The sequence below is a fragment of the Falco cherrug genome, chromosome 6, assembly GCF_023634085.1.
Source record: "Falco cherrug isolate bFalChe1 chromosome 6, bFalChe1.pri, whole genome shotgun sequence".
In the NCBI taxonomy this organism is placed as follows: domain Eukaryota; kingdom Metazoa; phylum Chordata; class Aves; order Falconiformes; family Falconidae; genus Falco; species Falco cherrug.
In genome coordinates this window covers 49669307-49681485 of record NC_073702.1, presented here as the reverse complement: position 1 = coordinate 49681485, position 12179 = coordinate 49669307, and the positions used below count along the sequence as shown (strand labels likewise).

The 12179-nt window shown below is 46.7% G+C and overlaps 1 protein-coding gene across 3 annotated transcripts; it reads right to left on the bottom strand.

The window, feature by feature from the left end:
• Window positions 1-504: 504 nt before the first annotated feature.
• On the bottom strand, window positions 505-9611 carry LOC102047038 (T cell activation RhoGTPase activating protein). 3 transcript variants are annotated; one of them, XM_055714295.1, is made up of 10 exons: window positions 8958-9609; window positions 8445-8529; window positions 8280-8333; window positions 7620-7686; window positions 5970-6136; window positions 5013-5174; window positions 4419-4528; window positions 3546-3741; window positions 2903-3020; window positions 505-2698 (listed from the first exon to the last, which is right to left on the bottom strand). In XM_055714295.1, the coding sequence occupies exons 2-10, from the start codon at window positions 8469-8471 to the stop codon at window positions 1527-1529; spliced, it is 2073 nt and encodes a 690-aa protein (XP_055570270.1). In that variant the 5' UTR covers window positions 8472-8529; window positions 8958-9609; the 3' UTR covers window positions 505-1526. The 3 variants fall into 3 exon arrangements, with proteins under 3 accessions (XP_055570270.1, XP_005433705.2, XP_055570271.1); XM_005433648.4 differs by having other exon boundaries at window positions 5970-6139; window positions 8958-9604; XM_055714296.1 differs by lacking the exons at window positions 505-2698; window positions 2903-3020 and having other exon boundaries at window positions 3537-3741; window positions 5970-6139; window positions 8958-9611.
• Window positions 9612-12179: the final 2568 nt, after the last annotated feature.

Below are 12179 nucleotides of genomic sequence, written 5' to 3'. Positions count from 1 at the left end.
GACCTGTCATTCAGCTCACTTGGAAGCAGAGTGCCACTGCTTAGGGAGCTGAGTGAAGTGGCATTTTCTCCAGTGGCAGCCTACCAGTATGGTTATTCTCACATCATTTCTCCTGTCTGGCCAGGTACTCTCCTTCCCCTTTCTCTGTGTCTTGTGAACACCCACGCCTGGAAAACATTGTACCTGAGGCGCTTCTATAGTTTTCTAATCTACTCCACTTGTGGAGCGGCATCACCTCTTTGCATCTCCCTTTACATCTCACTGATAACTGCTGTTATGTTGCAGTGTAACTTGTTTTCCTGACAGAGAGGGATTTGTCCCCAAAATCTAGCCTGCAACCTCTTACAACAACAATAGTAGTGATACTATTATTAGTTTCCTTCCCGCTACTTAGATATGCCATGTCATTCAAGCAGACCTGCAATACCTCTAGAGTAGTACAAAAGTAGGTACAGTACCTGTAGGGCCTGGAAGTTTTAAAGACAGACAGCAGACAGTTCAGCATTCATGCAGAAAAATGTTTTATTGTAGTGAAGTTACACAGGAGAAAAACAAGTCTCCCTGCTCTTGGTTCAAGGCTATGCTGAGCTGTAAAAGGGGAGGTAAGTGCTAAACAAAACAAATTCCTACATGTACAAACACATTGCACTTCCAGTTATTTTTACAAGGTTACAAGGACATGGCCTGGCATTTCATTTTTTGTCCTTTTTTAATGAGCTGCAGCTTTAACTTTTTAAAGCTGGAATACAGAATGTTTCTTTACAGGAGTTTTTATTGTTTGGGGTTTTTTCCCCTCATAAAATCCAGCCTAAAGAAACTCTTTCTGCTTAGCCTGTCCAGTTTATTTAGGCAAAAAGCACCTCAGGCCACATGAGGTTTACTTGATACATTCCCCTAATGACCTTGTAGGGCTTTGGTGGCTCTAAACACAGGCTTGGTATATAACATGAATGCTGGTTAGTGGTCAGATCATCCTCATCACCAGCAAGCAGAAAGAGGGAATGGCAGCAGGTACAGGAGGTTTATGGAAGAGTGCTTGACAGAGCAGCTTTTCCCCGGTTAGGGTAACTTTCAGCCCACTTCTTTAATGCAGAAAATAAGCAAAGCATTCCTTCAGCCTGGCACACACACGTGACAAATGGCCTGGAGTCTGTGATCATACAGAAAAGAAGAGGAAGGTGGAACAGCTTTTGGACCTGCTAACCTTCTAATTGTCCTTTTGGGGATACAAATACAACACTGTTTATCAACTACTAACTAGTTTTCCCATACAACAGGTTATGTACAGCACGTTCACTTACATTTTTACATAGTAATACACAGGTTTTCCCCATCACCACCTCTTGTGGTGAAAGAATGTGATATGTCAAGCTGACAGACACTTCAGGAAAGCCTCAAGGAAAAAAAAGTTAATGCAGAGTTAGCTTATTCTTGGTCTCTTGAAAGTAAAATCTTACAAATGGTGAGCAAGATGTCTACTTTTACAATACTTCCTTTGTATACTGCAAAGAGGAGGAATGAACTTTTTAAACATAGGATTCCTTCGCATACTGGATCTGGTCTACCTCAAAAACTGGCTGGCTGCACCTCCGAGCCATATACTCCAGTTTGTTCTTTTGACAGGATTCAGACATGGCTCTCAATCGGTAGACTCCCGGGGTCACAGGTAAACTCACACGAGAGTTTATTCCTACAGTGACACTGAGGGTTTCAGTTTCCGCATCAGAATCCTTCACTGCAGAAACTCTGCCACTGGGTACATCCCTTAGAGTCATACATGTGTCCTGCGCACAGCTGCTGCATGGGTGAGGCAACAAAGCATCCTGGTTTGACAGCTTTAATCTCATAGTTTGAACTGTGAGATTGTGGGAAGGAACTTTAGTGGCCAGGCAGTTTTTAGTAGCCTCTTCGTAAGAGGGTGGTCTTCCAGGATTCCTCTGGTCTACCTCTCTGAACACTTCATCAGCTGACCTGAAACGGGATCTTTGCTGGTACTCCACAGGCAATGGTTCTTTATCATGAGGGCTGTGCTGGACAACTCTGCAGGAGAATTGGTCTTCTTTCTTTGTGAAATTGTCTCTCTGAAAACTCATATTTTTTCCAGGCCCCCAACTCTGGGTTTTTAGTAGTGTTTTCCTGCGGTTTGCGAAAGAGAACGACATGGAATGCTTTTTAATCTCTCTGCTAGGCATACTGCAGTCTTCGGTGGCCTTGGTGGAAAAGGACTGGGGCCTATTTAAAAAGGTTTTTTTGGGACTAGCAGGTGAAACTATTGGGGAGCTGGTGAAGACTGAGCCATCAGAGCTCTCCAGGGAGCAACTGGAGGATGTTTTGGGTAGAGAGTCAGTTGATAATTGTGAAGGTAAGATTGCAAGCTGTTTCTCCGGTGCCTCCAACCCTAGCCGTTTCTGCTGAACTGAAAAATTGTCCTCACTTTTATTTAGCTTCTGTTTCCTTATCCTGCCTTCAAGGCGGTTCTGGAAGGACAGGTCTGGCTCTGAGTACCTCCTGTCCATTGTCCTGATGTCATTTCTGAAATTAGTCAGTGAAGGGGTAGAGATGTGTGTTGAATATCTTGTGCTCACACTAGTGCTCCTTCCTTTAGGCTGCTCCGTCTGAGAGGTACGGGGGCTGCCTTCAGCTTCAGGGTCTGGACTGTCATAGGCAGAGTCATTCTGATGAGCAGCACATAGGTGTTCTGTGGGGATAAAGCACCTGTTAGTTTTCAATGACCATCTGAGGATGAAAGGGAACTACACGGAAAGAGTTCCTGTAGAAGGGCATTGCAGAAGTGTCTTGAGCCCTCTACAGCTCTGTGTTTCCACAAATGTATTCCCATATCAAATTAAAGAACTTAGCCCCAGCAGCCCCAGTCTGTGACACCCTCAGTACGTTTTCATACCTGTGGAGCTGTCTGTGTGCTCCAGTGACTCCTCAGCGAAGGCACAGGCAGGGAAGGCAATGTCGTCCCCAAATATTTCTGAGCAGTTATTTATGAGGAACTCCACCAACACTGTCACCTGCACACAGAAAAAAGGTTATTTCAGTCAAAAGGGCTGAAAACATACTGAACAGTGTTTTCTGCCCCTGCCTGCTGTCTTGGTATGAAGGGAAGCACAGAGCAGGGTATTTTCTGCCAAAATCCTAGCTTAAAGTCAGAGGGTGAGTCCACTTTGGAGGGTGAGGGCTGATGCTGCAGATGAATTGATCTGCCCCGATACAGACAAAACGCCATCAGCCACAGGCCTGGCCTCGCTGTGCAGAGGGCCCATGGTGGCAATGCCACCGGGTGCCCCTTGCCCCCTGCATGCCAGGCATTCAGGAGCTGTGCTGTGACGTAGGGGGCTGCAGGGCAACTGCTACTTTTGCTCAGAGGCGGCGAGAGAAGGGGCAGCCTTGCCCATCACGTTGCAGGCGCCCGAGCTGAGGGGCATCCCCGATGTGTGGGGGTGCTGCTTTGTTCAGCTTTTGCCATGGCAGCGGGGTCCCTATGGATGGCTCTGAGCTGCCTCGAAGCGGGTGGCTGCCTGGTGAGTTCAACACACCTTGTCATTCATCTCCTTCTGCACTTCCAGCGGGAGCGTGTTGTCCGACTCTGGGCTCAGCATGTTTGGGCCGATGCAGATGGCCAGATTGCTGGAGTCCATCCTGTTGGTGTCGGCATTTTGGCTGATGTGGTGGAGCAGAGAGAGCAGGTGCTTGAGCAAGACCAGGTTTGGTCTAGGCAGTTTGTCAGCCACCCTGCATGAACACAAACAAAATGTGATGTGAATTCATGGTGCAGCAGCCGCTGCTTCTTTATTTAGGCGAGTCTCAACTGAACTCAGCCAGATGACGCTTCCTCCAGAAAGAGGCAAGCGTGTGCTTTTTTCACTGCTTAGCAGAAGTATCATTCAGAAATCCCCAACAGCATCTGAGTGTGTGGTTAATTCTAAGATCTTGAATTACAAGGTCTTGACTGAAAGGCAAGCATTAGAGCAGTGCACGTCCTTGAGTAGATGCGATGCCGTCAGGAGATGTCACTGGAGGCTTCCGAAAGGCATGTGCAAGCCTGCAGTTGTGCTGTGCGGCTCTCAAAGGCCTCCACATGGCAGTGGTCTCCACGTGCCCGTCTTTACTGGCAGCAGATGTGAAGGCTCCCTGTCAGTGCCTGTCCCACAGCACTGGGACTATGCTAGCTGAGCCACTGCAGCCTCTCACCTCTTCCTACACTAGTAATTTCTTGGAGCAATCTTAAATAACTTCAGGAAGTGCTGATGATAGAGCCCTCTAAACCAAACTCCATGGAGCAATAGTAAGCTGATATAAATGGCAGGCTTTTTTAAAATACGACTTAATTTTGAGAGACATCATTGGCCTCTGCCAGCCACTCCATTACATTGGGGCTGGTTGCAAAACTTCCTGGTTGCAAAACTTACTCTTTCAATTCTTCAATTTTTTCCTGCTTGCTTGGCTTCTCCAGAGCTTGCATCCACCTCTCATAGAGGTCAGCCAACAGGAGTTTGGAGGGAATATTTCGGAGGAAGTCCTGCAAGGCCAAGAGATTTGGATGAGGCTTTGGACATTACCCCTCAGCACAGAGGGAGCATCACTGTAACATGGGCTCACTAGGAGTCACACTGGCTTAAGCTACCTGAGCATCAGCACTGGCACAAGTGCAATGCACAAGTACATGCCAACTACACTTGCACTGGGGTAACAACAGGACCCAGCTCCTAGCCGCTTTTCGTTCACCCATAAATCTCAGTATTCCTCCCCGGGAGGATGCTGAAGAGGAGGATGAAACGAGTTTCCCGTAGGCAGGCAGGAAATCAGCAGCACAAGGGGACTGGAAGTAATGTGGAAAAGGAAAATGCTAAACTTTCCTAAGCCTGAAATGTTTTGCCTGAAACATAAAGCCTGGCTTCTCTCTGGCTTTAGCTTGGAGTCCCACCTAGGTCAGCTCTGGGCACTGAAGTGGGCCTGTGCAGAACAGCAATGTCCTCCCACTGCCTCAAGTCAGAGGAGCTTACCTTCAAGACGACCGCCAGCAGGTGCACAGATTTGCTTTTTAAATCAACACTCCCGCCTTTGTTTAAGTCCTCCTTCAACTCCTTTCGTGCTTTCTCATTGGCAGCTTTTCTGAATATCCCTTCAGTGAAAGGTCCTTTCATATACAGTATAGCTAGGAGATCCTGCAGGGGAAGAAAACAAACCAGAATGGGAGAAAGTTACTTGGGTGAAGGAAGATCCTTTAGCAAGTGAACATTTCTTTAGAAACAGAAGAAAAATTGTCTGGAGGTACACTGTGCTCTGATTAGGTCAGTATCTAATTCTTGCTCCAAGTAGGTTACAGGGGCAATAACCTGATTTTCCTCCAATGCACCCTCTTTTTGGACTGGTGAATACCACTAACTTCAGTGGAGTCATCCCTGCTTCCTTCCAGAAGGAAATAAAGGATGGCTTGAGTCTTAGTTCAAATTCCTTCCTTCCCAAGCCAGGTAATATTGCTTAGAAGAGACAAAAGCACATCTCTTGGAAAAGCCAACTCAGTGAGAGAATTGTTGGAAGACCATTTTTGTCCAGAAGATAATGTTTAGATATTTGTCGGTGGCAGTCCATAGCTGAACACCTTTTTCAGGGGAATACAGAGATCCTTGGAAGCTTGTGCTGCTGAAAGATTAATTAAAATTACTTCTGTAGAATCACAGATGTTTATACTAAGGAGCAGATCTTCTCCTATTCCTGGTCCTGGGTTGTCTCTGCTCAAAGTTACTTCCAGTAACAGCTGGGTGGACTGGCCAAAACCTGCAGACATGGCCATTGCTACATCTGGGATGGGCTCTGAGCTTTTGGGGGGGGTGGGGGGGTGGGGTGGTGGTGGTAACACCAAAATAACTTATCTCCTGGGTGCTGCAGCACAAGTACCAGGGGGATCCTGCCTCACGCTGGAAGTCAGAGGTCTGATAACTATCACCAGGCTTGCTTACCTGGACTGCTTGGGGCAGCATGTCATCTTCCCCACAGATAATTGCCAGAGGCTGGCCAAACAGAGCGATTTTGGCACCTGAGTCTAGCTGCCCTGGGGAATTCCCATTGGTAGAGCTTCGTCTCAGAGTAAATGACTGCGATATCACCTTCTTTTTCTTTGTTCCATCTGCTGCAAACAAAAGGAAAGCAAAAAATTAATTATTAAAAAAACCCCAAAGCATGCATTGTGGCCTTTCATCTGTGTGCAGTGCAGAGATGTATGTTGAAACAAAAGCTAAACGACAAGAAACTGAAAACAACTAAATGGTTGCTAAGAAAACAACTGCCTAAACTGTAAAACCGTGACCATCCCTCTAAGGACACCACCTTTCCTGTTTGGGGTTTTGGTTTTTTTCACATTCTAGTCACTGTTTCTTCTTAGAGAGTGGGAACATACAAGGCACAGAAATAACAGATTTTATAGATTTTTGATACTGCAGTGGTTTCTGTGATAACTATCTAAGGCAGATATGTCGCTTTGGCAGCTGGCAACGACAACAATTTTCACTGTGTGGCCTGACTGCCACAGCCTTAGGGCAAAGGTGGAACTGGGAGCTCCTGCTTTTCAGCCTCTTTCACAGGCTGAAATGAAAACACATGGCTCCAGCTCTGCCATCTTCAGAGCCAGCTCTGGTGCTAGTGATCCTGCTAGAGCTAGGCGCTTGCCCCCTGCCAGCCAGCCCGTGGAAGGTGATAGTTGCTCCAGAGAATGGCAGCATCACAGTAGGGCCTCATTGGCTTCAGCGTCAGAAATCTCTTAGCATGGGTTGCGTATCTGCATCTTAAAAAGGAAAACATGCTAGGAATTTGGAGATGATGGTTTTATGGGGAAGTGTGGCTTTTTTTCCCTTTCAGAAACAATGAGAGAAGGAACCTTTTGCTAGAGAGCTTTCTAAAGGAGTCATTTTCTGCAAATTTCCTATAAAGAGCTTGCCTTCTACTCCAAAATGAAGTTGTCTTACACAGATGAGAAGTTCTCAGGACCTGTATTTGTGGCTTAGCACAAGTCCTTGGTAGTGGGGAGTTAAAAGCTACAAGAAAGTAATCTAACATTATAATGTCATATAAAATCTGTCCTTCTGATACTCCTGAAAAATGGTCTGATATGATGATCTGCTCCAAATCCGATCCTGCGCTGCTAATGTTCTCCTCTGGGTTGTTTACAGGTGCTGAGGTTTTGCATGGTGAGAGAAAACAAGTGCTGTTGCTGCTGCTGAGAGGGTTTATTTGCTCTGGCATGCAACCACTAGTAGCGGTACTCGGTACTCGCAGTACTTGAGCCACACCTCAGTGGTGATGCTCAAGTGAGAAAGGAGCACATTTACTTTCAGTCACTGCCAGGGAACACAATGATACATGGCTCTGAGGACCAGGAACCAAGGATACAAGACCTCTGTCACACAGCACTGTCACACCTGCCACTGAGCGTGAGGGAAAGAAGTAATTTGCACGAGTGGCACGCTGGGGCTTAAGCCATCTCCTGGATGGGGCTCAGGGCTGTGGATTGCTCTCAGGAAGGTGAAGTGGGCAGTTTTGGGTGGTTTTGCAGAAGCGCCGGCTTGCAAGCGTTATGTAAGAAGAGAGTTCCTCAGTTTGTTTTTAAAACTTACCAGCTGAGTGGTAAAGTCCGTCTTCAGTATCTGCTGGGACCAGTGTGGGGCATTTCTTGGCCTCAGCCTGCAAGAAGCGTGTTAGGGTTACAGAGCTGCCACCAGCAGCAAGGGCCACCCACCAGCAGGATGCTGCAGCTCCTCAGAAATCTGTGGGAGGCTCTGGGGAATAACCACAGCAAGCCCAACACCTGCGGAAGAGGTGCCTTGGTCCAGGAGTGACACTGCCTCAGTGCCCAATAGAGGGGTTTGTGGTAAACCCTGCAGCCAGCCACCCCAGACCTGCCCAGCAAGTCACAACCCCGTGCTCTTTCAGGCTGCTGTTTTGATCCAGAGAAACCACAGCCAAAGACAGCCTCCTCTTCTGTGCCCTCCCCTGGCACTGAAGGTTTCCTCCCAAACTCCTCCAGGAAGCCTTGATGGCTTCAGAGCCTGCCACATTCTTAAGCAAAGCTCCCTGGGAACCCAGGGAATGCACTGGCTGCTCACAGCAATGTCCAGCTCCTGCACAGTGCTCCACAGAGTTGCCTTTGAAGGGCTCTGCCTGCCTGTGAGTAAAGGTAGGCAGCCAGCAGCAGGGGCCACCCCCGCTTTGCTAAGATATCCCCCATCGATACCCAAGAAGGAGCAGGGGAGCGGGGGAGTGCAGCGGCTGCTTACCTCTGACTGGTGCTCAATCAGACTTTCCATGTTCCCAGCATTTAGTGTCTTTGACTAGGCAAGAAAACAAAGACACTGTATGTGAGTAATTGAATGCTGTGATTTAGAAATCAGAGCTTTTAAAAATCACTCTGTTGACAGAACCGAAACAATAAAGACACTCACAGTATTACAGCTGCTCAACACTTTCATTAGGAGTTTGATTGGGGGAGCTCTGGATACTCTGGTTTCCTTCGGTCCTTTTGTTTGCCTGTATATTGAACAGGGAAGGGACAAAAAGCTTTGTAAAACTTCACCTTTCTTGTCTTTCTCCCCTGCAAGCCAGTCTAGCATTTAAGTATGATCCCGAATAAGCAAGATACCCCACACGAGTCATAAAGCCCTTCTCTGGAAGGCATTCAGCCCCGCTGCCCTATCTGCCTCTTGATTAAAACAGAAAAAAAAGCAGCTTTCCATTTTTAATCCATGCAAAAAATGAGCATGTGGTGACAGCTATGTATGGTTGTTAATCTGCAGGCACAAGGCTAAGCGAGTCAGTCAGCTCTACCCACAGGCTACGCTTAGCAGTGGGCGCACCTCTCCCCTGTCTATATTTTTGTACATTTCTGTGCAGCTGCATCTGGAGCACTCCACTGACTTCACCGCGATGCCACAGATTTTACCCCAGACAGTACTTACCGAAGGAGTGAGTCCAGCCAGAGCTCCTTCACCTCCGGTGAACTGCAGAGGAAAGGAGAAAGAGCATCACTCCCCACAGCTACTAATCCTTTGGACGGAGGCAGGCGACTAAACAGTTCTACCCCACGTGTGCTGCCTTATATATGCAGGAGGGGCAGGTGGAAATTCACAGGCAGGAAGAAGCATCATGGGGCAGGACTGAGACACTACGAAATTTCTGTCTTCCTCTTTCCTTTTAGAGGAGCTAGGGTTTTTTTCCTTAAAGAAAAAAAAAACCCACCAGTAAGCTCTTGTATCTGTTATGGATGGAAAAGATGAGACACTCGCCAGGTAAAGGTTCCATCTAGCATCACCAGCATGAGGTGGGATGTGCAGAGGGGCTGCAGTGTAGGCAGCTTCTCCTTACCATTAAAGGGCAGTGAGTACAGTCTGTCCTTTGCTCAGAGACCTTAGGCTGTGCAGTTTTAAGACACGCCACCAGATCAAATTACACTAAGAACAGTTAAAAAGATGGGGGAGTGGAATAGCCAAGATGCAGAGAAATGTTTTTGTATATTTTTTGAAAAACTAATGGCAACAGTTTACTGTCTGCAAGCAGATGTAGACACACACTTTGCCAGGGCCAACTAGTTCTTGAGGTTCTAAGCGCTGGACTTCTATAGAAGTGGTGTTATGTAACAATTTAGTAATGTACGACTATGTAATAGAATGTCTTGCTTAAAATATGTCTTAGTAAGAATTATGTGTCCAAGTAATAAAGTTTAATTCAACTGAAGAGATGAAAAAGTCCAGGAAAAATCTACTTTTGTTCTTCAGGGTCTGATGCTGACTCCCCCCCAGCCTGGGCACGTCGGGAACATAGGGACAACAGTACTCATTCTATCAGGCCATTACCAAAGTTCAATGTTTGATGTTAAATGCATGATATTAGTTCTACTGGTTCATTGACAAAGGCAAATTAAAACCTGGTATTCTGGGTACTTGTTTTTTGATCTAGTGAAAAAGAGGAGCTGAAGCTGGGAAGTCAAAGGGTTGGGAATATTTCAGTGGTGGATTTAGGTGGAAAGCACACCTGTAAAACTGTGGTCTCTCTACTGTCCCCATCTGGATGCTCCATTTCACATGTGCAGGGGACAAGGCTGTGTCATAGCACAGCTCTTTGCAGATGCACTTTACAGCTACATCCGCTGCTGAATTCACCCTGAAAACCATTCTTTGCTTAACCACATCAGACCTGGCCCGTGCAGTACTGACCCTGGGTTGTTGTATGAAACAGAAAGGGGGTCTCAGCTTGGCTCTGACAGAAGCCCAAGGTACAAAATTCACTTTTGGTTAGACAGAGATGTGTCCAGAAGGGCAAAAGGAGAGCTGCCCTGCTTTTGCGATGAGCGATGCTGTAGATGACCTTTCAAGTCCTCCTGGGACCATTTCCACACTCCTGTAGAGACACCAGTCTGTAGACTTGTTTAGGGCTGAAACTTACAGGAATCTCAATTACTCTGCAGCCCTGTGCATTTGCCACTGATCATTTACTCACTGCTATAACTGATTATTTTTTTTAATTAGCAGTCCTGTGACATCTGTCATTTCCCTACTAAATCCCATGGGTTGATTCACATTCTTGCAGAAATACTGTCATCCTGCACTGCATTCTGAGAATTTCTTCCGAGGCTCCTTAGTAGCTGCAGCACCTCTGCTGATAGTCCCAGCAGGATTCCTGGGACAAAGGGCATTTATTTTTCAGTACATCTGTTAAATGTGTATCTAAACATACCTGTCTGTTAAGTATCTCAGAGGTTTAGGGGACCTATGCAATTCAGTTCAGCCTTGCCTTCACTTCTAGCGCTGTATGCAGATGTATTTCTGAGCTCAGTCTGTTGCAGATTAAGACATGGGGTTCGATCTGGAAAAATGTGCAACTTGTGAAGAAAATGGGATTTTAATGGATGGTGATTACCCAGGCCAGAAGCTTAGATTATAAATAGGGCACAGCTGTACACAGGCATAATGCTTTGAATTTCCCAGGAGCAAAAGATACAGTAATGGGTGGTGTATTGATAGTGCACCACCAAACTGTTGGCACACACTGCTGTATCTCTGTCTAATTAGTTCCCGTCTATTAACAGTTGTGGGGATGTGATGGCCATTGTACATGGAAGGTATGTGTATAGGCTTGTCTGCCCATATGGAAAACAATTTGATTTTTCCTACCCTTCTGATGTCATTCTTTTTTTTTAATAGATCTTTTATATGTGTATCACAAACACTTAATTTGTGCCAAAATTACTTTAGAGCAGCTTATTTCATTACAAACATGCCCCATCTGAATAACAGGCAGACAAATTGTGTAGCCACACAGAACAAAGCATGGCTGCATTTGTGAAAAGCAGTAAGCGAGCATGTGCTGGCTCCCATCGAGCACCACAGAGCTGCATGCAGGGTCCCAAAAGAGCTGCTTGTGACAGGTGGGTGAAGACAGGACCAGCACACCGTGAGCTGCCCTCACACCTACCATCCAGAGCAGCTTCACCGCTTCCTCCACCAGTGTGTAAAGGGTAACATAGATGTAGCTTCTGAAGCTGATATCTGCCCTGAATATTAACAGAAAAGACCTGTCATATGGAATGTTTACAAATGAAGGTCACTTACACGAACAGCTTCTCTCCCTGAAGAGATCAGTTCCCTCTCTACCACACAGCTCTTCTTTGTAGACTCAGAGCCTTTGCTCTGGTCTGCCCCTCAGTTTGGTACAGATCTTATACCACAACACATTAGGGCAATATGTTTGTTGTACCACAGTCGTTGCCCTAGGGTGAGCAGAATAGATGGCAGGTAGCTGGGGCACCCCTGGAGCTGTTTGCAGGTGATGTGTTTCTCCCAAGCCATCCCTGACTAAGTGAATGCAGTCTCCTTCAAAGGCACAGGGACATTTATGCAAAGATCAGGGCATGAAAGACAAGGTGGACTTACAAGGGGTTTGTAGGACTAGTCTGTGTGTGAGCTCTTCCCCTCCTGTACATCAGGTGGCTTCCCTCACTTCTGCTGAAGTGCTTTGCATTCAGAAGTGCTCCATTCCTGGAGGGAAAGCAGGAGTGGGGAAGTCCCACCGAGCAGCTGACCCTGGGTAGAACCAGGCTTCTCAGGACTGGGTTTTCTCCTTGAGATGTGAAGCATTTTCCTTAAGAGAAGCCAGGACATCAGATTGATGCCCCTGCTTCCCCC

Excerpts from the sequence above, each read along its gene's own strand:
- LOC102047038 (XM_005433648.4), bottom strand. The coding sequence starts at position 8,471 with ATGAAAGTGTTGAGCAGCTGTAATACT. Across the intron at positions 4,529-5,012 it reads TGCTGGCGGTCGTCTTGAAG|GACTTCCTCCGAAATATTCC; the intron begins GTAAGCTCCTCT and ends TTGGCCTTGCAG. Across the intron at positions 2,699-2,902 it reads GCACACAGACAGCTCCACAG|AACACCTATGTGCTGCTCAT; the intron begins GTATGAAAACGT and ends TTATCCCCACAG.